This window comes from Epinephelus fuscoguttatus, linkage group LG5 (assembly GCF_011397635.1).
Source record: "Epinephelus fuscoguttatus linkage group LG5, E.fuscoguttatus.final_Chr_v1".
NCBI classification, from domain to species: Eukaryota; Metazoa; Chordata; class Actinopteri; order Perciformes; family Serranidae; genus Epinephelus; species Epinephelus fuscoguttatus.
The window spans coordinates 31,496,666-31,520,098 of NC_064756.1; the positions used below are offsets into that span (position 1 = coordinate 31,496,666).

The 23,433-nt window shown below is 39.9% G+C and overlaps 2 protein-coding genes across 5 annotated transcripts in view; one reads left to right on the forward strand and one right to left on the reverse strand.

Annotated features, from left to right (window-relative positions):
• nbeab (neurobeachin b) overlaps positions 1 to 23,433 on the forward strand; it is a 235,287-nt gene that overhangs the window by 187,751 nt on the left and 24,103 nt on the right. For all 4 annotated transcript variants that reach the window (XM_049575634.1, XM_049575636.1, XM_049575637.1 and 1 more), the window contains exons 40-45: positions 1,314 to 1,431; positions 1,517 to 1,619; positions 2,531 to 2,646; positions 8,002 to 8,114; positions 20,528 to 20,668; positions 21,785 to 21,904. In XM_049575634.1, the coding sequence (XP_049431591.1) occupies positions 1,314 to 1,431; positions 1,517 to 1,619; positions 2,531 to 2,646; positions 8,002 to 8,114; positions 20,528 to 20,668; positions 21,785 to 21,904 (711 nt within the window). The remainder of the gene's footprint in view (positions 1 to 1,313; positions 1,432 to 1,516; positions 1,620 to 2,530; positions 2,647 to 8,001; positions 8,115 to 20,527; positions 20,669 to 21,784; positions 21,905 to 23,433) is intronic.
• The window catches only part of LOC125888343 (serine/threonine-protein kinase DCLK1-like), a 120,567-nt gene that overhangs the window by 50,978 nt on the left and 46,156 nt on the right, over positions 1 to 23,433 (reverse strand). The window lies entirely within an intron of this gene.

Genomic DNA, 23,433 nt, shown 5'->3' on the forward strand with positions numbered 1-23,433 from the left:
TACTCCACCTCAATCACCCCCACACACACATACAGACACCTCCCCACACACACTAATGTACTGTAGGGCTTCACCTTCTTACTACCCTGTTATATCTTTATTCTCTCTCACACACACTCTCTCTGAACTTAACCTATGTGTGATTATAACCTGGGGAGTTGATGAGGTTGCTCTCTGGCTCACACTGTTGGACAAAATTGTTCAGTCAGAGGGAAGTGAGATGGAAAGAGGGGGGAAAGGTGTGCGAGAGGACCATTCTCACCTGTCAGAACAACTGTCTTGGTTTTATGTGTGTGGACGTGCAGTCCCAGTGGTGCTGCGTATACTAATGATCCTTTGTCTGCTTTCCCCTCTCCCTGGCTTGATGGTTTTTTATTGATTATTTATGTGTCACTGACCCGGGGGGTCCTTTTTTGACCACTTGAGATGTATAGACCAACAGGAAAAAGTGTGAAATACTCAAAGTTAATTTTGAGAGAGCTTCATATTATGTATAAAAGTGCCCTGAGATATGGTATAGTGTCTCTGTAATGCTGTGTCTTACTTTATAACAGGGAAATTAATGAACCAGTACCAATGTGATATTGATATTCTTTTTTGAATAAAACTCATGGTTTAGTTATTAAGACAGATTTTAGTAGCAATAGTTTAAAGAATTAGCTTGCATGCAGCAGGTTTTATCCCAGCTGTGAAATAATGAGTGTACTAGAGCACTATTCGGTGTCTTACCAACTACTGCTGTGGTGCCCAATAACAAGACAGTTCACAGTGAAGTACTAAAAAGTGCAATGGCTGCCAACTTTTTAATAGTAAAGCAGAAAACAAATGTTAAACACTGATGCCTCTTCAGTAGAATTTTGCTCAGGTCATATTTACTGCCATGCTATATGACAGATGAACAGAGTTGGCTCTATGGTTGCTTTTGTGTCCATTTTGCAACAAAGCAGCTGCTTAGTTTACAAGGATACTTTATTTAGTTCAAAAAATTAAAATCATAATTGTAGAACTTTAGAATTTTTAGCATATTTGAATATCTGTTATTGTAAGAACTTGTTTCCTTTCAGTCGGGATACTGGTAGCATTGTAGATGAAACATTACACTATAATCTGAAAGACTGTTGCGTCACTTGACTTGACTCAAATCTGTAACATATTGTGCTGTTGATGTTTTTTTCTTTTGCTATATATGCACATTTTGCCATTGAACATATTGAAATGGACAGTAGTCCTTATCACCTGTAACCTGACATGATCTCTGGTTTTATACAGCTATTATAACCTGAGGACATTTTTCACTTCTTCTGCTCGTCTAGGTCTTAGCATACACTGAGGGTTTACATGGGAAGTGGATGTTCAGCGAGATTCGGGCAGTATTTTCTAGACGCTACCTCCTGCAGAACACAGCCATGGAGGTCTTTATGGCCAATAGAAGTAAGTGGAGGTGCCAATTACAGCCTTTGAAATCCATGCCTCTCCTGTTCCTCATCACTAAGGGATATCTCTCACTGTTACACAGCATCAGTCATGTTCAACTTTCCTGACCAAGCCACAGTGAAGAAAGTGGTCTACAGTCTTCCTCGAGTGGGAGTGGGCACCAGCTATGGGCTTCCACAAGCCAGGTGGGTCCTATGTGCCAAAGGAAAATAAATTGAACACTGTTAAATATTTCTTAAATTGTAATTCCTTCATGGTCAATGTTACCTCCTCTGTGTTATATGTTGGAGCATCTGTGCAGCCTGGCCTGCAGCAGAGTCATTTGAAGTCCCATTGCTCCAGTTATTGAAGTGGATGTGCACTGACCCTGACTGAACTGACCTAATTCTCTGACAGAACACTCTATACAGCAGGGCCGCAGCCCGGCCACTGACCAAAGAGAAAACCAAAGATTCCCTTTAGACCCTGATAGTGCTAACAGGCCCATTTATACACTGTCACAACACAGGCACGGCTTCTTAAGTCGTAATTGTGTTAACTGTGTGGATATAAAGCAATATATATATAAAGCAAGCCATCCTCAGTTAACACACAGATCACCTATCCTTCATTTAATCTACTGGTATCAAAATTGTGTAATTGTGAATGCCATTTGGATGCCCTGATTATTTTCTTATTTGCAGCTTGACATGTTTATGCCAAGTTTATGCTCTCTGTTTTAAGAATATAGGTTTTAAAGGAGCAGTGTGTAGGATTTAGTGGTATCTAGCAGTGAGGATTGCAGATTGCAACAAGCTGAAACTTATCTTGTGTGCCAAACATGAGCTCCCAGTTATGATTCCTTCAGTTTTCATTGTTTAGGAGGTTTTTACTGGGAGCCAAATTATCCGCTGATGTAAATGGCTCATTCTCAGGTACCAAAAACACGACAATTCTTATTTCCAGGTGATTATTCACTAATAAAAAAACATACTGACTATATTATATTCTATTTCTGCCAGTATCTCCCTCTAAATCTTTCACACTGGACCTTTAAGATATTGTACTAATACCAGTCTTCTGTGTCCTGATTTGTTGTTTCAATGTTTTTTTCCAGGCGCATCTCCCTGGCCACCCCTCGGCAGCTTTTCAAATCCTCCAACATGACCCAGCGCTGGCAGAGGAGAGAGATCTCCAACTTTGAGTACCTCATGTTTCTCAACACTATCGCAGGTAAGGATTCCTATTGCTTTACAACACTGTGATTCCTCAGTGAAATTCAGTGCTTCTAATTTAGAAGTGGCTGAAAGTATAGGATTAATGTATTCTCTTTTTCACAGCCATCAGTTATATAGATAGATTCTGATTATTTTTCTTCCTTATTCAGGCAAAAGTCGCAACCAAAGTTGTAATATAGTATCTTTGTGAACCTTTTCACTATTAGAGTCTCATGACTTTAAGTTTAGCTATCATGATCAATAAACTTTATGTGTCAGTGGCACTGGAAACATACTATAAGTGGCCTCAGGTATGTCGTATTTGTTTAAGAATCCATGGTAACCTTAAGTGGTTCTCAACATAGTAGACTTCACTGTTCATGGGAGTGTGCTGTTTGAAGCAAAGAGCAGGCACAGCAGATTTTGCAGATAATTAGTGCCTGGCTTTGTGAGAGCGTACACATGTGTGTCTGCGGAGTTGAGAGGTTCTGTTGTCGACTCTCTGATCTGAACTGCAACTAACAGGGAAGGCGAGAGCAACTGCACGCTACTCTGCTCTGAGAGGTGTCATCCTCTCTCTCGCTGCATATTCATGCATATTTATATTTAGCACGTGCTTGAGTTCGATACATTATTGTCAGCTAATTAGATGTAAGCCAGACAGAAAAACATGCCCAAAATTCATTAAAAATCCCTGGTAATGACCTGAGCTGACAGGGATGTCAGAATAGTGTGGGGCGGCAGACAGCCGGGGGATGAAGTGCTGGGAAGAGGTGCGAACGGGAAGTGGTCTTCTAATTAAACACTATTCCACTGTTATTAACATCCTGCCACCCCAACTCAGGCCTCAGCACCAGTAGGTCGAAACCACACCAACACACTCAACTCTTCCTCCACACTTGGCTCGCTGCTTCCTTTTCACTATGTGGCATTAACCTGGATAATTATGCTCTCTAGCTTCCCCCAGACCCTGCATATTCTGCAGAAGCCTTGCCATTGACTGGCCTGTCACACATTATCATTCGCTCAGCTAGATTTAGGTTCTATAATGCCAACCTTCTGCACTGCAGGAGTGAGTAGCTAGCCTGCTGGATAACTGAAAATTGATCAAATTTCTAGGTAATAATTAAAAACATCATGACACTGGCAAGCAGAGTGAGGAAGAGTGTTACCATTGAATAGTCCCATTTCATTGCGTTGCATAATGTTGTATGCATGAGCTCTTATTTAGATGTAATAAAATTAAGCAATATCACACAAGAGGGAGTGATGTACTGTATATCGTCACGGCTGTGATTCGGTCATAGGCACGAGGCCGCAGGCTGTGTGCCGACGACAATTACAGCCGTGACGATATACAGTACAACATCACGACCTCAAGTGTGATATTGCTTTTATACAACAGTTCAACAACAGCTTAAACAGCAATGCTGAGTAAGGAATGTTAACAAAAGGTGATGAAATAAATTATTTTAGTATGCTGTGTAGCTCCGCGAAAAAACAGTTCCCCCACTCTGTTGCCAGGCAATGCGGCACACATGCCAGGAGCTCACAAACTACTTTGTATTTACATTGATCTGCAACTGTGTAACTTTGTCCAGTTCGGCTGATGAAACGTTGGCAAACCTGGATGTTGGCACAGCCAGATTCAAACGCACCTGGAGGTCTGCACAGAAGAGTCCTGGCTTTCCTTTTCCTCGTCCTCTCCTGACGACCATTCATAATTTAATTCAAATGTAATTTTGGGGAAAATATCCATCTTCTTGGTGTAACACTATAATGCCCGCTTGTGTCAGTGTAGCGAGTGTGACAGTTGGTTAATTAATGGTTGTATTTATATTTCTAACACCTGTGAGCGGAGTGATTTTACTGTTTCATGTCCCAGTGATGTTATACTCTATATCAGCACTCACAGAATGCCTCTCGTCCAATCAAATTACTCGGTTGGAATTAACTGTTGTATAACAGGTTTTAATATTCACCTTGGAGTTGCCCTCTCTTGTTATTACTTTGATTTGAAATGCTTAAAGCTTTTAGTATGTTTGCTATTACATAATATAGCTAGAATGTCATCTTAAGAAGACAGTGCTGTTTATGTCATTGAAGTTGATCTAAGATATTCTTAGACAGTCATCAATCATGATAAATGAAAATGTACTATTATTAATATAAAGGTGTGGGTGTCTCATTTCCTCCATAGGACCCTGTGTAATAATATGATAATGTGTTACTTTGAAGCTCAGTTGACAAAAGTCATTCTCACAGAATTAGAATGGAAAATTATAAAATCATGTGACATGTTTCTGGAAAAAATGTTGTAACTCTTTTAGGCCTTGTTCACACGTTCACAGGTATGTCTGTAAACAGAGGTTTTTCTGTGTGTTTTTACCTTTTGTCCACATGCGAACTCTGTTTAAAACTCCATCCAGAGTGAAAACTTTCAGAAACTCAGTTTTCAGCATTGACATGAAGACATGGAGAAGAGAATTTGTGGCTCGTAACGGCAGAGCATGCGCCATTATCTCCTCTCTGAGGTCTCACAGATGAGATGAAATTTCATGCAATGGCAGATCTGACCAAAATAATGATGGCTCCAACTTTGCTAACAGGACTTTTTACACCAGATTACAATGGGAGAAATGCCCTGCTTAGCTCTGATGGTTGGTCCGACAGGTGCTCCTGGGTGAGGCAGGTAAAAGTACAAAAAACAAGATCCTGAAAGTCTCAAATAATGCAGACAGCCATGGAAAAAACAAAGACAATCATCATCAGGTGAAATAATCTCATATATTTATTCTTCAAGCATAGGCAATCTAACAGACCAAGGTGTATTGACTCTATGTCTGCACCAGGCTTCCTAGTGACCTAGTGAGTTCCTTGGGTTTTTTCCATGGTTGTCTGCGTTAATTTGAGACATCTGGGATCTTGTTTTTAGGGTTTTGTACATGTAATGGTACATAAGTGAACAGGTGCTCTTCCACTGTCTTGAAAATTATGTTGAAAAATAGAGGTGTCAGAATGCACTATGGAGGTCACTGCCGCATCCAGCCTTCTAGTAACTGCTTTTCTTTCAGACTTTGATTGGCCAACATCTTCTTCTTTGTGTGGCTTTATGCTGCGTTCCATTTACCTTGGAAGGCGGAGGTCAGAGCTTGGAATGACGTCACACCCAAGTTAATCATGTTCCAGTACAGGAAGTCAGAAAACCAACCAATACCAGTTCAATCCCGATCAGCCATTATTAGCTATACGAATTGATAACAGTCCATTATGCTGTATTTTGTGCTTACAAACACTGTAGCAACATGTCCACAGATAGAAGTGAACAGGACTGTGCATATTACTGTTTTAGTGAGACACAAATAAGACAGAAGTGGTAATGAACAGTATATTACTACAGCTTTTACTACTGTTGATGCACAGAGCAGCCACATTGTATTTTGAGGTCGGGGTTGGTTAGGTTAGATGAGGGGTGCTCCAGTTGAAATTTCCAACTGGGAACTCAAAAATTTCCGACCAGGGACGGTTTTTGCTATGGGCAATGTGGGCGACCGCCCAGGGTGCAATCTATGTGAGGGTGCACGAGCGCCCTCCAAAAAACAACAAAAAAAACTTGCCAGTTTTCTAGACTGCTGCTCATTTCCACGTCAAGTTAGTGGAGTGGGCGCTGGGACGCCCCTTTTATCACGTTTCAACCAGCAGCAGAAAGGAAAGGCGAATCCTGGTGGTTGTGGGTTGAACGGGGGTTACAGACAGGAATACGGTGGAGGCTCATAGTGCTCTGCGGCGCAAAATAACGGCTTACCGGCAACAGAGAAGTCCAACTCCAGGTCCAGTAATTTCCTCTTTCATTGGTGTCATGACTGCCCAGTAGTACCTGGACAGCCGAGCCGTGGCGACACACACGTATGTGGCGTGTCAGAGGAGAAACGAGCCGTTCACATTTCTCTCTTTGTGGCAGGTAACGGCCCACAAACCTCACTGCACTTTAGGGACTGTTCTTTACTTATGAAGGGACTGTTCTGTACTTGTCAGGGGAGGAGGGTGGCTGGTTGATTTTTATTTTATTTTTTTATTTTATTTTGATCCCCCCTATATTAATTACTTATTGATGCTGTTTTTTAAGTATGAAGAAGTCAATAGGTAATTTATTCCATTGAAATATCAGTGATGTATTATAGAAAAGTGATTTATCTTTTTATAAATGACAAAAGGCACATCTGCCTCATTCTTGCCGTGGTATCGTGATACTACTCAGAACTGTGATACTTTCACTGGTATCGTACCGGGGGGGTGGGGGGTGCAAGGGATGGTTCGCCCACGGTGTAAAACTAGCCAGGACCGCCTCTGATTCCGACTTACAAGTACAAGTGGAATGCACCATTAGGATTACGGTTATATTGCCACCTGTTGGTTTGACATTCTCTTGACAGTGCTTCAGTTGTGTTTTGCAAGGAGGGGGATGTGTTTTAGAGGGGCTTTTTTTTGTTTAGAATGTAGGAGGGGAAAACCATGTCTTCAAAAACACTTGTGTCTGTGTGGATTAGGACCCATTCTTTTAAGAAAGGATATTACAGGATGTGGTGAGACCTTAGAATTAGCACTGCTCCATTTTACAATATAGTTTCATTTTTCTTAGTGGGTAAAATAAAACGTTGTTGCCTTTTTACTGTTGATTTGCTTTGAGGCCACATTTTTAGCTTGATTTATTACCAGCAGTAAAAATTCCAACAAAATCATCTATAGCAGCTCTATCCCGATCCTGGATTACAACTGGCCACCACCTGACCTCGCAGCTGTATCAGTGTCATCTTCAAAAGAAACACAGAGCATTAATGACAACATGGTACATGCTCGTGGTTTTTCCCATGGATTTCCTTTGACACGTTTTGCCATCTGAAAACCATATTCCCACTGCCAGAGCATAGAGGAAATTCACATCTGGCCAATCGGCGCATCAGACTTGCAGTGACATTTCAGCCATTTGGAGTCATGGCCCACATAGGAATCTATATCCCTCTAATTACATCCACTCTTCCTATGAACTCAAAGACAGCCTCCTCAGGCCTCCTGTAACTCCCACAGTTCATTGATAAAGTACACTCAGCAGGAAAAAGGCATGCAGAGCACAGAAAACTTTCCCTCATAGCAGAGTGAGCATGCCATTAGTTTATGTGTTTCTCTGGCAGACGCTGTATGAGACAGGAAGTGCGTCTGATTGAGGGCTCTGAGATTGGGGGCTTGTTGGAATGTTGCATGCTGATCCCCCAATGTAACTGAAGCCTCAAGTGTACCCTGCCCCGCTTTCAACCCCTGTGTTCCCTTCCAATCCTTCATCACTCACAGATTTCTGTCTGCTCTGTGTGCCTAGGGAGGACATACAATGACCTGAACCAGTACCCAGTCTTTCCCTGGGTCCTCACCAACTACGACTCAGAGGAGCTGGACCTGACCTTGCCAGGGAACTTCAGAGATCTCTCAAAGGTACCGAGGCTTTTTGGCCATGCACCCCAGTATGACAGGAAGAAAGGGGGCAAGTAGGGGCAGCTGGCTCTGACGGCAGGGGATTTACTTATTAAGGCCCAGACTGCAAAAGAATATCATATTTAATAGCCAAGGAATCATGTGCAGAGTCTAAACTCATGAGATGGAATACAGAAAGTGGAAAATGCTGATTTTAACATCCTGAAATGCACTCAGATATGTTATGTAAGTTTACTCCCCATTTATTAAGTACTGTATTGTCTCGGCACATAGTTTGCACTTGACTATGAGCTAAAAGAGGCTTCCTGGTTTCTGCATAAGGGAGGCAAATACATTTCAGAACCATATGTGCCTTGTATGATTGACACTACAGAATAATTAATTAATAATTAACAGCTTTTTCATAAAAAATTAAATGTAACCCAAACATGGCTTTCATGATCTCAAAGAGGCCATGTGGTAAAAAGCATTTTTACAGTGTTAAAGTTGCTAAAATGAATGTTTAGTTGGTAATATTGGATCACATGACTACTTATAAATGAAAGGGCTCACTTATAGTGATGAATCCACAGAGAATTATTACCCAACACTGTAGTTTCCCTCATGCTAGACAGAAAAAGTTAGTGACTGGCTACCTGGAGTATTTAGCTTCTTAAGAGCCAGGCACTTAATGCAGGAGTTATTAAAGGGCAAAACATAGCTAAAAGTAGAGTGACTGTGTGTTCCAATACCCAGCCTACCATACTATTTAGTATACCAGAAAATTATTAAGTATGTCCCAACAAAAAAAAAAAATGCAGTGTGCCCAAAATACAAAGATGTCCAGCATCTGGTCACATTTTGCAGTATACAAGCCAGCAAGCTTTTGCAGCTGAAGATACGTAACATGAGCTGAGCTACAGACAGAAGACAGCTCATTGATAGTTGAAAGAGGCCCCAGTGATGGAAGACAACTCATTTAAGTGACTGATGACCAGTCAATTAGATAGTAAAATTAGAATAGGAATTGTTTAAGTGACCAAGAAAAAATCATTAAGATAACCAACAGCAAAAGGATGATAACAATGACAGAGAAATGCATATGTAATTTTACTGTTATGAATATAATTTGTTAGAATTTACAATGTATGCAGTCATTATTTTAAAACTATAATTACATACTGTGACAACTCAGTGGGAAAATACAGCTGGCATCATGAAAAGGGATAGCCAACTCACTAATGGTGCAAACCATAACTAAACAAAAAGATGACATTTACGTTATGGAACAGATGACTGCAAACAGACACTACAAACTACTCAGACCAGCATGCTGGGAAATGTGGGTGTCGCGACAATACATTGCAGAGTAATAACAGCATAGCTCCCCAGGTTGATCTGAATCACTGGCGAGCTCAGTAAATGAGGCTTCGTATGTCCAAGGTAACATTAAGTGATAACATTAAGCAAGAGGGTCAAAGTTCAAGGTGTAGTGTTATGATAATATAGTCTGCCCCACTGGTATGCATACTCCATGCAACAAAACGTACTCTGTAAGGCCAGCTGCAGTACATACTACTAATAAAAAAAAAGTATGTGATTTGGAAAGCAGGGTGTATACTGGATTTACATTCCCTAATGACCAGACACGCCTATACCAAATGAATGCTAATGTTGGTACGTATCTGCTGGATGTGTGAATAAACAACTATGTCAACTTTAAAAGCGATAATATGTCAGTGTTGTGTTTATTTCTTGTTTCTGCTGCCACCAAGTGGCCAAAAAAATCAGTTATTTCATTTTAATAAAAATCGTATTCGTTTTTGATAGTTTATCATGATACAGCAATCACAATAAAATAATTATCAAGTATATGATGTTCAGTGCAGTGAACTCTGCTTGTAATCAACCTCCTCATATGTGTAAACAAAAACTTGCTTATTTTGATTTTTTTAATTACAGCTTGCTCAGAATCTTTTTGTTTATTTGGGTTTTTTTTTGTTTTGTTTTTTTCAACCTAAGATTTTCCTCATTTTTACACTGGGATTCATATTGAGATATTGCCCAGCCCAAGTCTTAACTACACATTTCCACAAAAACTCAAATCACATATTGTGTCATAAAAATAAAGCACATACATGCATATTTTAGAGCTTATAATTTCATCAATAAAACATCATCATTTAATAATTTAAATTTATGCTTGGATTAGAGTTTCAAGGTTGATGAATTGATAAGAGCAGGTCATAAGAGCAGTGTGGCAGTGAAAGTCTTTCTAAATGTGGCGGGTCAAAAATACATCAAACTGTGCAGTAGCAAGAGTCTCGCAAATGCTGCCAAATCACAAGAGCTCAGACACAGTGACACTAATGCTCCACAACCCTGGGAGATAAAGTTCAGCATTATGTTTGATCTGTCTTTGACTGAAGAGGAGAAGCCAGCAGATCACTCTACCGCAAACTGTGGCCTGGTTTACTTGTTTACCACCCCCATTCTGTTTCTCTGTCTCTTTCTCTCTCTTGCACATTCGAACTGCAGCTCCACTGACCTGAAAACAGTCACATTCCTGTCTGAGCTCTCTCACTCGCTCACTTTATCGCTCCCTCATTCCCCCTTGTTTCCCTCAACGCGCCGACATTCTAAGAGCCTCACTTTGCCATCTCAGTTCTCAACAGTTTGTATCAATTTTCAGCTTTTTAAGGCCTACGTGTTCTGTGTTTTGTAGTGGGAGAGGAGGAGAACTTAAAAATGAAAAAAAAGGAAGTTGCCATGAAATACTCAAAGAATCGTGAACAAGTTTGAAAGTGTGTTGTGAATTTGAAAAATGAGCACCAACTGCTGTAGAGCACTTTTTCCACATTTCAGTAAACCCAGAACGTTTTGGACAAACAGCTCAGTTGTATGTCTTGCCACCATCATCTCAGCACTTGTTTGCTTTTGGCGGCTCCGGACTGTGCGGCATCCAGGTGGCCTGAGAGAACCACAGGATGTGTGTGTGTGTGTGTTGAGGGGGTGATCACGGCTGAGCCATGTGCAAACCTCCTGCCCTGGGGAGACAGTTATGTATTGTAATGTATTCCAGTGACATCCTCCCATGCTGTTTACAGGGCTGAGCTGCCTTCATTAGCATGAGTTCACAGCCCGTGTCTCCTGACAGTTGTCCTTGGAACCCCGGGGCTCTTACCTCCAAAAGTTCACAGCTACTGTAGTAGGGAGGGACAGAGGCCCCCACACTTCTTCTCTCTGCCTGGTCTGCCCTTTTGTTCAATTATGGATCAGAGGTAGCAGCAAAGTCTCTAGAGACTTGTTCATTGTATATTAGGGCTGTGTGTGTCTCTCTGAGATGTAAGTCCAGTGGGTGTTGTGTACCACAGAGGCTGTGTGTGGTAACTCAGGCTGGGTATTGTTTGAAATGTTTTGATACAGTACACATGATTTTGTACCAATGTGATACCAATTCTTGAGGAATCTAAACATGATTTTTTTCCAGAGTCCTTGCTTCATTCAACAAAAGAAGTCACTTTTAGAAGAACTTTTCAAATATTTTATCTCGTTAAACTCAATCAGACATAGAAGAAATCTGCCTAAAGGTTCAGTGTGTAGGATTTAGTGGCAGGCGTTTAGGAGAACTATGGTGGCTGATGCAAGAACGTGAATTGCTCTGTTGAGAGCGAGTTATTAATTTGTCCTTTCTGGGCTACCGTTCTGAGGTACTGTAGACTAAAGACTACAGAAAATGAAAAAAACTTTCAAAACATTCAATGCCAGTTTTCAGTTCAGTTGACAGTTTTTGATTTATGGTAAAATTATATTGTTTTGATACACAGCTGTAGTGGTTACCACCTCACATTAAGCTTTTTTATTCATTTTCTGTTTTAATTTGTGTCTGTGTTTTTTCCCCCTGCAGTTGAATAATATCATATTACCTTATGCAATATCATCTGTCACTCCAGAGCTCAGTGAGCTGCAGCATCATGAAGATAAATTGTCATATCATTACTCTCAGCTAAATTGTAATTGCAGCTAAATTATAGACGCTAAACTAAAGCACCATTAATACTCCTAAATGATTCTCAAATTATCCCACACTGGCATTGCACAATTTGGGAGGCTTTCTTTCCCACAGATCAGATACATACCTGAGACCTGTTTGTCAGTTACAGGTGAATGCAGCATGATGGACAGCATTGTTCAAACTGCCGGAGCTCTGTGCTGATCTGCCAAATAACATCCTCCCAAACCTACTGCACACACCTACAATTACCTGCTGGTTTGGGCACTCATTCAGCTGTGAACAGTGCTATTGAACACTGCATTGCTTTGCCTCCAGGCCAGAGTTCTGCATATTTGGTTGTCAGACACATTCATGCAGTGAAGTGTTTCATTAGATTGTAATGATTATTCCTTGATGGAGTGACAAGTGGATGATAGATAGAGGGAAGCCAATCTTCCCGATAGCTGTTAAGTGATGTGATGGAAATTCAGACAATTGCATAAGAATGTGAAAGAACCAGATGTGGTTTAACACAGCCCTGCTTCATTCACTGACTAAAAAGTGTTAAATGTATTCTTTGTAAAATATAATTTAAAGAGACAAGTAACACAAGAGCATTCCTCAACCCATGTAATTTAAAGTGTTCACATACATTTTCACCTTACTTAAAATTACAGAAATAGTGCTGATAATGTTGATTTACCCTTGTTAGCATAAAGAGCTGTTGAAACAGAGAAACGTATTTTATTCTGTTTCCTTCTCAAAGCTTCCTCTGTGGCACAAAGTTGAGCATCTCTCAGACACTTTGAGTTTTGAAGGCAACGCTTGGCTGCTATAAAGACCCCCTCCACACTTTTCTTTCCATAATGGAGCCTTTTTCACCCTCGCTTCCTCTCCAGTCAGGCTGTTTGGGAGCACATCTGCTTTATCTTGAGTTTGAGGAACTTGATTGCATTAGACTGGAGCTGCATGCAGCCCTGCCTCTGACGAGGCAAGCAAAAATGACCGTGACTTCTCCTGACAGAGCACCATGGCAACATACTGTAATGTAATTACTTTTGAAATATAAAATGCAATATGCGTCTCTTTGGGAGGTAGCTTAGATATAACCAAACAAATGGAGGTACTCTCTGCACGCTGTCTGCTGTGTTCATTTCCTGCATCTTTGGAATGCAACACCAGAAATGATCCTGATTGAATCTGAAGCCAAATCTAAGTTTGATCATGCTTTGTTTAGTTGTGTTGATGTATTTCACTGGGTCAGGTGTTATACAAGAAATGAACTCCGATAGGAGCAAGTGTGGAACTGTCTGAACCAGTTGTTTTGATTGTCTTATATTTGTGATCAGTATGATACGCAATGCAGAGAAAAGAGAAGAGGTGATTATTCTTTGTAGAATAGAGGTAAGCAAAGCCTGATTTGGGATTAATAATTATTATGTGACTATTACAGGAATAAATGGCTACTGAAGTGCTTATGCTATCTTATCAAACATGGGTTTCATTTCCCATTGACTAGCTAATCAATGATACATTTTCCTTTCCAAAAGCATATCAGAAGCAATATACATTCATGTTTTTTGGTGTTATTTGACCAGAATTTGACTGTTTGGTGTGGGAGCTACATTGTACCAAGCATTCACAGTCTTGAAATTGAAAATGTATTGACTTGGCAAACATGCTGTGGAAATAGTGTCTCTTTCAAGGCTAGCTATGGTCAATTCATTACAATTTCACATGGTTTCTCGGTTTTTAATCAGTGTGTTTAGTCTGTTTTGGTGTCAACCAGTCACTTGATACACATTTGACACATTTTATGCTGAGGACAGTGACAGTTAAGACAAATATTCATCTCAGATAATATACAAGATGGTAGCTTTACATAGAATTATTGAACTGAGACTGTGTGTTAATAACAAGCAGCAACCTCTGAGGCAGAAAAATTAAGCTAATGCCAATTGCCAAAAACTGCAGTTCCCCTCATGGCCACTTGTGGCTGCCTCCAAAAGCAAGTCAATCCCTATAGACCCCCATGTTAAAATGCACACCTTATGAGCAGAAATGTGAGTTACAGGCTGCCGGGGAGGCGTCACATAAGTCATGTTCACCCCCTGCTCTTCCACAGCTCTAACCTCTCACCATATAAGGGTCACTTCTGGCTCCAGAAATCCAAGATGGTGACAGCCAAAATGCTAAACTCATGTTTTCAAACAGGAGTCCATTAACCAATGAGGCACATTACGGTGGCTACGTCCATCATTTTTGTACACTGTATGGTTCATAATAATCACCTATTTTATTGGATAGGCAATCACAACCATTGTGCAGTTATAAGATTGCAAAATCTTATCAAAAAAAAAAAAAAAAAAACTGGGACACAAAGGTGTTGAATTCACACAGAGACAATACAACCAGATGTTGCTCAGGATTTGTTAAGACAGAGAATTAAAGTCATCTTGAATGTCCCATGTTGCTTTTAGCAGGACACAATAATCTCACAATCAACACTTTGGTTTACAACCTCAACTCTACAAACGGATGATCACAAGACACCAGAACAGCTTTAGTTTTCCATCTACTTTCATTTGTACATGTTTTTTTCCTTAATTTGTGACCCAGAGTTTATGGGAGTATATGACTACACATGCACCTTTCGTCTATGAATATACATTGAATTTGTTCTAGCCTTTGCATCGGTGCAACTGTATTAATTACCTGACAAATAGCCAGTTGGCCAGTTGTTAGCTTTACTTTACGATTAAGATTAAGATTAAGAAGCTTTATTGTCATTGCAAGGGGGTACAATGAAATTCCATTTGGCAACATCTCCTTGTAGCAGCAGTATGTCCTAGTCATAAAATAATGTTACCTATATTTTGTTGTCTTTGACATTTCATTGAGTTTGATGTGTATTTGCTGTATAGCAGTCCCAATTTGAGCAGTGTTCAACAATCTGCCATGTGCAAATTCCCTTTTTAGATGATGGCAACTTGTGAAAAAGAATAACTTCTTCACTGATGTGGGTGAAGCGATTTGCCATGCAGTCAGTATAATTATTCTAGCTCACCAACAATGCAAGTTTTCAAGAAAACAAAATAAAAGCATCCTTACTTCTAACACCACACTACAAGTCACATAGAAAATGTCTTATTATATTTATGCTTACACAGCTGAACGACATGGGAACACTGTGAGAACATTTTTGCCTCATTTATGTAGCACCCAATAGAAAAATTGACAGGAAGAAACTTGTCAGTAAACATATCTTCCCCTGTTACTCAGTCTTCATTTAAGACATGTTTGTGGTCAGTTTGTTCTCAGGAAAAGGTTTAGAGTTTGGTGGCAACAACATTGATTCTAGATATACTTTTTGCATGTACCAAATTTTAACACTAAAAATGTAATTTTAGCCTGTGATATTCCTTTAAGAACCAAAAAAAAGTTTTATATTACATGCTCTTGCCCATAATGCCATGACTGAATTTGTTTTCCAGCTTCTTCTGGTACCATCATATTAAATGGGCAAGTGAAACATTTGATAACACTGTAAATTAAATGCATTTCTTAAGCTTTGGTTCTAATACTCATTATGTGAATTGTTTATTCCTCTTTTTAATGCAATACTATTTCCTGCAGCTGTCTTTCCCTTATTCTTTTCCTTCTGTCACATGTATTACCTGGTATTCTCATACAGCTCCAACCTGCATTAGTAACACTAGCGGCGGTTTTACAGAGTGCAAGACGTCTTGTGGCTTGCACCCCAATCCAGCTGGGCCAAGACGTCACATGCAAGGCCATTATCACCCCATAAATCTATGCAGATCTCAATAAACTTCTCTTTCAGTCTATTCAATTGCGCTAACACTGATGTGGACTGCCATTAAATTCTAAGGAAGAACCAGAAAGAAAAAAAAATTGGCCCCATTTAATTTTGACTTAGAGCTTCAGGCATGTGCACTATGCCACACATGGATATGACCATAATCTTCCAAATGACCAAGAGAGTCTTTCTGTCGCACTGAGGTTGCACCTAGCCAAAAGAATAAAAGTGCAATTTTAATAATGCTAGAATAAGTGAATTTTGAGTTGAGGGCTTTTATTTTATTTCTTCTGACCTCTGAGCTGCAGCTTTTAGGTGGAAAAGCTGCCATTGATTACATTACCAGTCTCCCTTTCCCCTCTGTAACTGACTCAGTGGTACTGACTATATTAATATTGACTGCCAATATGCCTCCGAGGCTTTTATATTGGACAGGGTGATTGAAAAGGCAGAGAAAGCAATTTATTCACCACTAAACGTATGTTTAATGGGAGTAATTTTGTTGCCTTAAGAACACATGAAAATGAAACAGCCGCCAAGGGGCAAAAACCCAGTGATGGTGTCAGTACAATATTGAAAGTATTACTGAGGCTGCGGTTAAATAATTAACCATGCTATCCAAGGTTTGGCCTAACTATTAAATAATTGGATAGATGTCAAATAAATATAGCAGTGATGTTATTTTTTCTTTTTTATGACCTAACAATAATTAGGCAGCAGTTCTTCAAATGCAGAACAACGAATAACAGACTTTTTATGATTATGAAAGGCTGGTATGTGGAAAATGGATTTTCCTCTACTTCTTATATTTACAATAGGAAAACGTGAAGGTAGAAAATGTGTCTTTGCAATAAACGGCAGCATATATGTATATATATATATATATCTGTGTGTGTGTGTCTATATATGTGTGTGTATATATGTGTATACACGTGTGTGTGTGTGTGTGTGTGTGTGTGTGTGTGTGTGTGTGTGTGTGTACACCGATTCGAACAGTTGGAACGCTATGTAAAATGTAAATAAAACAAATGAACAATGAATACAGCGAAAAGACACACAAACTTACAAACTTTGTTGCTTGTTGTGAATCTACACTCATTCTAAATTTGATGCCTGCAGCATATTCCAAAAAAGTTAGGACAGAGGCATGTTTACTACTGTGTTACATCACCCTTTCTTGTAACAACACTCAGTAAGCATTTGGGAACTGATGACAATAATTTTTCAAGTTTTGAAAGTGAGATTTCTGTCTCAAGATTCGCAAGGGACCCCCCAAATCCTCAAGATTTAAGGACTGTTTGCTTGGAGGAATGGGTCAAAATCCCATCTGAACACTGTGAGAGAATTTTGAGGCATTGCATACTTATTTCCCCGACTGTTTGTTGAAGGATTTGCGGAAAAAAATTGATCTACTGATTGGTGATGTAAGACCATAGGTTGTGGTTTTGCATTATTAGTGTGCAGTATATTGTATAGGTCATGGTGACTCCCATCAGTAATGCCCAGTAGCACAGAAGGACTCTGAACACAGATGGGAGTAACAGAGCTGAGTAAAGTGTTTGGCTTGGTGGGTGCGTTGGGTGTAAATCAGGTCAGCCAGGGTTAATCCACATGGATTACCCACAACATTTAGCAGGAGACGCTCATATCTCCTCCCTCCATCCTCAGCGCGCCATCCTGCTCACCCCTGCCACCATACCCCTGTAAATTTCAGACAGAAGACAGCGCAACAGGAACTTTTTAGGGTTAAGGAGAATAATGGGGTCTGACGGACAAATCCCAGAGTAAAGCTCCTTAACTGCCCTGAACTCTCCCCCAGCCTCTCTGATGGCCTCACCACATGTAACCTAATGGGGAACTGCTAAGACTCGGCAAGTCTTTCTTTGTTAATCATGCTTAATTATGCTTTCTTAGTCCTTGTGCTGTCCTAACTCAAGCAATAGCAAAGCATGTTATTTACACTTTGCACCCAACAAAAGATTTTTACCTGTAAATCATAGCACAAGTACTTTAGCTTCATTGCTTGGTATGGTTTAAATAAATTTCGCTGCAGCCATATGTTTGGAGCATCACACCACCCACTACATGATGAGAGTATTGCCAGTACCATACCAATGTGTCACCAGGCAAAAACTCGATCAGGTTGACATGTTGCTTCTGCATACAGTCTTTATACGAATTGCAATTATGCAGCCAAAAGATGATGTCTACAAAGCATAGTATCTTAACATTGTTAACATGATGCCTACAAAGCGTAGTACAAGAAAAAAACAACCCTTAACTTACCGTGGGCTACACAAAAACATGAATTTTCTACGGATGCTTTTTTGCATTCTAATATATTTTGCATGTATATGGAGTGGAGTGAGGATGTCCAATAATCCTTTCATGACTGTCATATAACTGCATGGTCATTAAAATTTGATTTAGATGAAAGACTGGTCATGAAACCTGCTATTAGCTATAAGATTTCCCATTTTGAGACTCAAAATAAAGACTGGATGATTCGTGCAGAAGATAGTGCAGTGAAAAATGGACTCCCAAAGGTAGATCCCTCTTTTATGAGGCTTTGAGTGCAAAAATATTTATGTCTAGTAACCCACAGTGATCATTTTGGCGATGTGACCATGAGCCAAACTCCTTCAAATGTATTGTAGTCCTAACCTTATCTATGTTATGAGTGGCAATTGCAATTTTTAGAATAGAAGCCTAACTGGCTTGCTGTTTTAAGTGTACTGAAAAGGACAGCCTCTGCTTCCACTATTTCAACAAGCCATATATTGGAGTAGCTACATATAAAGTGCAGTTTTTACTGACCCGATGACACAGTAATGTAAGTTAAATCAGTGTGGTTGTGATGAGAAGGCATTTAAGACAGTAAGAGCAAAGAAAAAAGCTCACATCACTCCTATTGTGAAATACTCACCCTGACATATAGTCACTCATAATATAGATCTTTAAAATCTTAGAACTTGTCCGTAAATCATGGACTTGTCTTTCACTATATTGTTAATACGCTGCCAAGACATGTGCCTGTTATAGTACTCAGATCTACAGACTTTATGCTTCACACTGAACCAAATACACACTGAAGGCTTTTCAGTTAGGAACCAAACCCAGACAGGCTTAAAGACAGCAATAGCAGTGGATAGAACTTTTAGCCTTGCTTTAACTACTTCAAATAGTTTGTTAGTATGTTATCACTGTTAATATTTTTTTTTAATTTTACCTATGTTCAACTTTTATCTATTGTTGACTGTGCTTGTAGTCATGTTATTGAGCCAGCAGGTACTTAAAGGCTTGAATGTCTCCCTATAGAGATTTTCCTACAACACACCAACTACCAACTCGTCAAATACTGACACTTCAGTAGCCCTATATGTCAAACTATGACACTCTAAGTACCCCTCTATTGTCAGTTTTGGACACTCTGGGACGGTGGGTCAGATTCCGCTCATTACATGCGTAGTGTCTTTTCAAAATGAACTTCCATTTTACAGGAAATGTACAGTTTGCACTTAATACATGCATATGGTCTCTTCTCAAAATAACTTTTTTTAGGTTTAGGTAATTAAAGTACAAGGTCAGGAGTAGAAAAAACACCATGGTTTGGGTTAAAATAGCAATGTTTGTGACTAATGTAACAGAAAGTGACTTTTGGTTTCATACCGAACATGAATAGTGGTCTACTTGGTGAAAGTCCTGTGTTTGTTTGACCCATCAACCATCCCTCCCTTCCGCCCTGCACAAACTCTCTTGCTCTTTATAGTATGTCAGTTGCTCAGAGCAATTAATGACGGGGGCTGGTGCATCTCTTACAGACACCAAAGGGTGCTTTTGTGCATCCTTATCAGACTCTGAGTGCCACTGACTAAGTGTTGGTATTGGAAGAGTTTAAAGTGAGAAGGGTTTTGCAAATGTGACCATCAAGAATACAAAGAAGCTGATTACTCAGTTTTATGTCAATATGACAGGTGGGTGGTCACTTTGACAATGTACTGTAGTTGCTATGGTTTGTTTTATCGGGTTTGATAGGTATCAATACAGACGGATAAACATAGAAACATAAATTTGCTTAATTTTAATTGATTTACTGAATTTGGTCTGCTTTCTCTTTGATATTTAAAAAGTGTTTGCTTTAAATTTTTAGCTTTTATTTTATGAATTGTTTTAGTGTAAAGCCCCCAAACTGCATGTATTATTTGGAAGTTTATTTTCCTTATCGGTCAGAATGTTGTTAATTTATTGAATAGCCAAAAGGTGAATGTCAGAAACTCTTAAGACAGGAAGCATCAACAAAGGAAGTGGGAATACAATTTACAATAAAAATCATCAAACACAGTTAGTTTATATACAATGTCGAAAACAAGTACCAAAGTGTATTTTGTCAAGCTTGCAAAGTCAGTTAAAATATCAAAATGGTACAGCCATTAGTTCATATCAAGTTGAAATTAGCCTTCGCAAGGGCAAACTTTGACTTATAAATGCTTACAATAGGAAACTTGGATTTCATCTGGATTGCTTTGAGGAGAAAACCTTTGTTTGATTCACATGGGCGAAAAAGTAGCATATTACTTCATTGCAAGAACTGAACCTCTTATTTTTTTATTTACTTTCCAGCCTGTTGGTGCTCTGAATCCAAAGCGTGCAGCATTCTACGCTGAACGCTATGAGACTTGGGAAGATGACCAGACGTCACCATGTCATTACAACTCCCACTACTCCACAGCTGCCTCCACTCTGCACTGGCTTGTCAGAATAGTGAGTAAAATCACTCCTTCAACCACCTTTACAGTCATTATTGTGCTGTGTTCAAAATCTGGGAATTAGTCAAGCATCTGAATAGGAATGAAGTCAAACCCACATACTCAGACAGCTTTTCATTTTTGAGTCTGCATTAGGTGATTGTCACTTGTCAGACTTGATGATGCTGTTACTTTGAGGTCTGTCGGCTTCTGCGCAGGAAACAGCTCGACATCTCAATTTGATTGGGCCTGAGTTAGACCAATGGCGCTCAGAAAACACATTTCACAGGCCAGTAAACCGGCATATGTGAACTAAATAAAGAGTGGCTGGGTAATGATTTACAGAGGCTGCTGTGACAGGTTTATGTGTTTCAGGCAACCTAGTGAGCGCTGGAGACATGTCCATCAAGGTTACTGAGCACTGTCCTCATTTACTCTGGAAGAGAGGGAGGAGGCGCACACACACACACACACACACACACACACACACACACACACTCTCCCAATCTGCTTCCCAGAAAACAGGCCCTTATAACCTGCACAGATTCTTTGAGTTGGTGTACATTTGATTTTGAAGTCAGCTTATTAATTTGAAAGAGCTTTATAGGGAGTTTTTACTGTATTTCTCCTCCTCCCCCATCATTAGTAGAAAGGGGCTGATGAACTGAGGGAGCTCCCTTGACAGCAGTTAGATTGGCCTCTGTGGGTTTGTTCCCACAATCCCTTTCTTCCTCTGGTGAGTGATCCATCCGCTCCAACCGGCAATGGTCGCCATCTCAGGCTGAGAAAACCAAATTTAGGCCAATTATCATTATGGCTTACTGTACCCAGGAAGAACACTAATTAATTTTCCCCCAGGCTTGGATACAATGAATGACTGATCTCTACAGAGATCCCCTAGTCTGCTGCAGAAAAGAACAGCAAGTAAAAAATGCAAATAATTCAGACTGTTCACATGTATTTTAATAAGATGCATGATAAACCAGTAAATTCTGAACAGTGCAGAGATTTTCATTATTTTGATTATGATAGATTTCAGTTAAAATGCAAATCAAGAGGAAATGATGATGATGACTTTGGATCTGAGTGGAGATCTTTGATCTTTGTGGTGTCAAATTTGCTTTCTCTGTAGGAGCCCTTCACCACGTTCCTTCTTAGTGCCAATAACAACAAATTCGACCACCCTGACCGCACCTTTTCAGCCATTGCCCGCTCTTGGAGAAACTGTCAGAGGGACACCTCCGATGTAAAGGTGAGAATCACAACAAAACAGAAAGTACGATCCCTAGTTTACATTTGTGTGGATACAAAGGTCAAAAAAAAGTAAATCTGTGATCATTATCTATATGTTTCCTTTTTGGACATCTTTTTTAAGCTGGTGTTATGGGCCTGTGGGTAATTCTGAGGACAATGATGGGAAATATCACTACAGATTGCACAACATATCCACCAGCAAAACTACTATATAGTATGTGTAATTTGCAGTATAGCCATACTGTCGCTTACTCATTATTCTCCCCTCCTCAGCCAGTGTGCTTCAACACTACCACAAAATATATACCATTAATTATAAATGCCTCATCCAAACAGCGAATCACAAAGACCCATAGTGAACAGGAATACCCTAAGCACTTAGAAATGCACATTCGATTTATCTCATGCAGAAAACAAACTATCTCAGAGGTAGACTGATCTTGTATTTGTGCATGCAAGCACTCATGAGTTTGAACAAAGGCTGTGTCTGAGAGAAAGACAAAGCCCTCCCTCTGCAAATCCACAGAGCAGTCACCGAAAACGCTGAACCCTGCTGATTCGCCTCCATTTTGCCCACTGCATAACACGCAGCAGGAATACGCACTGACCTCAAAGTGTCATATATTTCTAGCACACCCTGCATTGGGTAGTGTTGCCCCAGGCAATTAATAAAGCATTAATGACAAAAGCTATTTAAAATGTAGTCTTTTATGTACGGACAGGGCTTTTACTCGCCAGGATCTGGGGGAGAGCAGCCAACTATGTGAGGCAGAGGCAGAAAGCTGCGAGCCAGCGAACAGCTGAATAGTCAAACGCCACCCTGTTAACAAATACAGCCTACTTCCAACTACTTGTATGTCTGCATGCATTTGTTTTTACACACATAGGATGGCTACTGATCTATTAGGAGAGGCATTGTACTGTGGAGGACAATGGTGAATTACTGACAGTATTTCATAATGTATTAGAAGCAGGAAAATATTACGCAAGAGCTTGTTTGGTTTACTGATGGTGCAATAGGGGTAAACTCTGAAGCAATGCCACTCTAATGACTGATTTGATTGTTAACATGTGCTGTGATCCCTTTTATAATAGCCTCCATTTCTGTTTCATATTTTTCCTTGCATACCATCCAACCTAGTTTTTAATTTATTTTTATATTTGTAATCTTGAGCATTGTATGTCAAAATAATCCTGTTCATTATGAAATAAAACAAAATAAAAAGATAGCATAGGTTTTCATGTGTGCAAGCTCGAAGGTACCCTGACATATAGACAGACACACAAATGCCACCCAGAGCCACAATGTAGTGACTGAGACTGAGCGGAGAGTCTGGGGTTAAGGTCAGCTTCAGCCCAGTACACCGAGTGGGCCATCAGGCCGCTGATTAAAAGGCAGCTTGTTTTTACCAGGGTCTCTCCTTCATTAACCCCGGCCCCCTCCAGCAGTAATGACGACAAGACCCAGGGAGGCTGAGCCCCTGATGGGGATGACCTCCCAAAAGAGCAAGTCAAATGGAAACAATC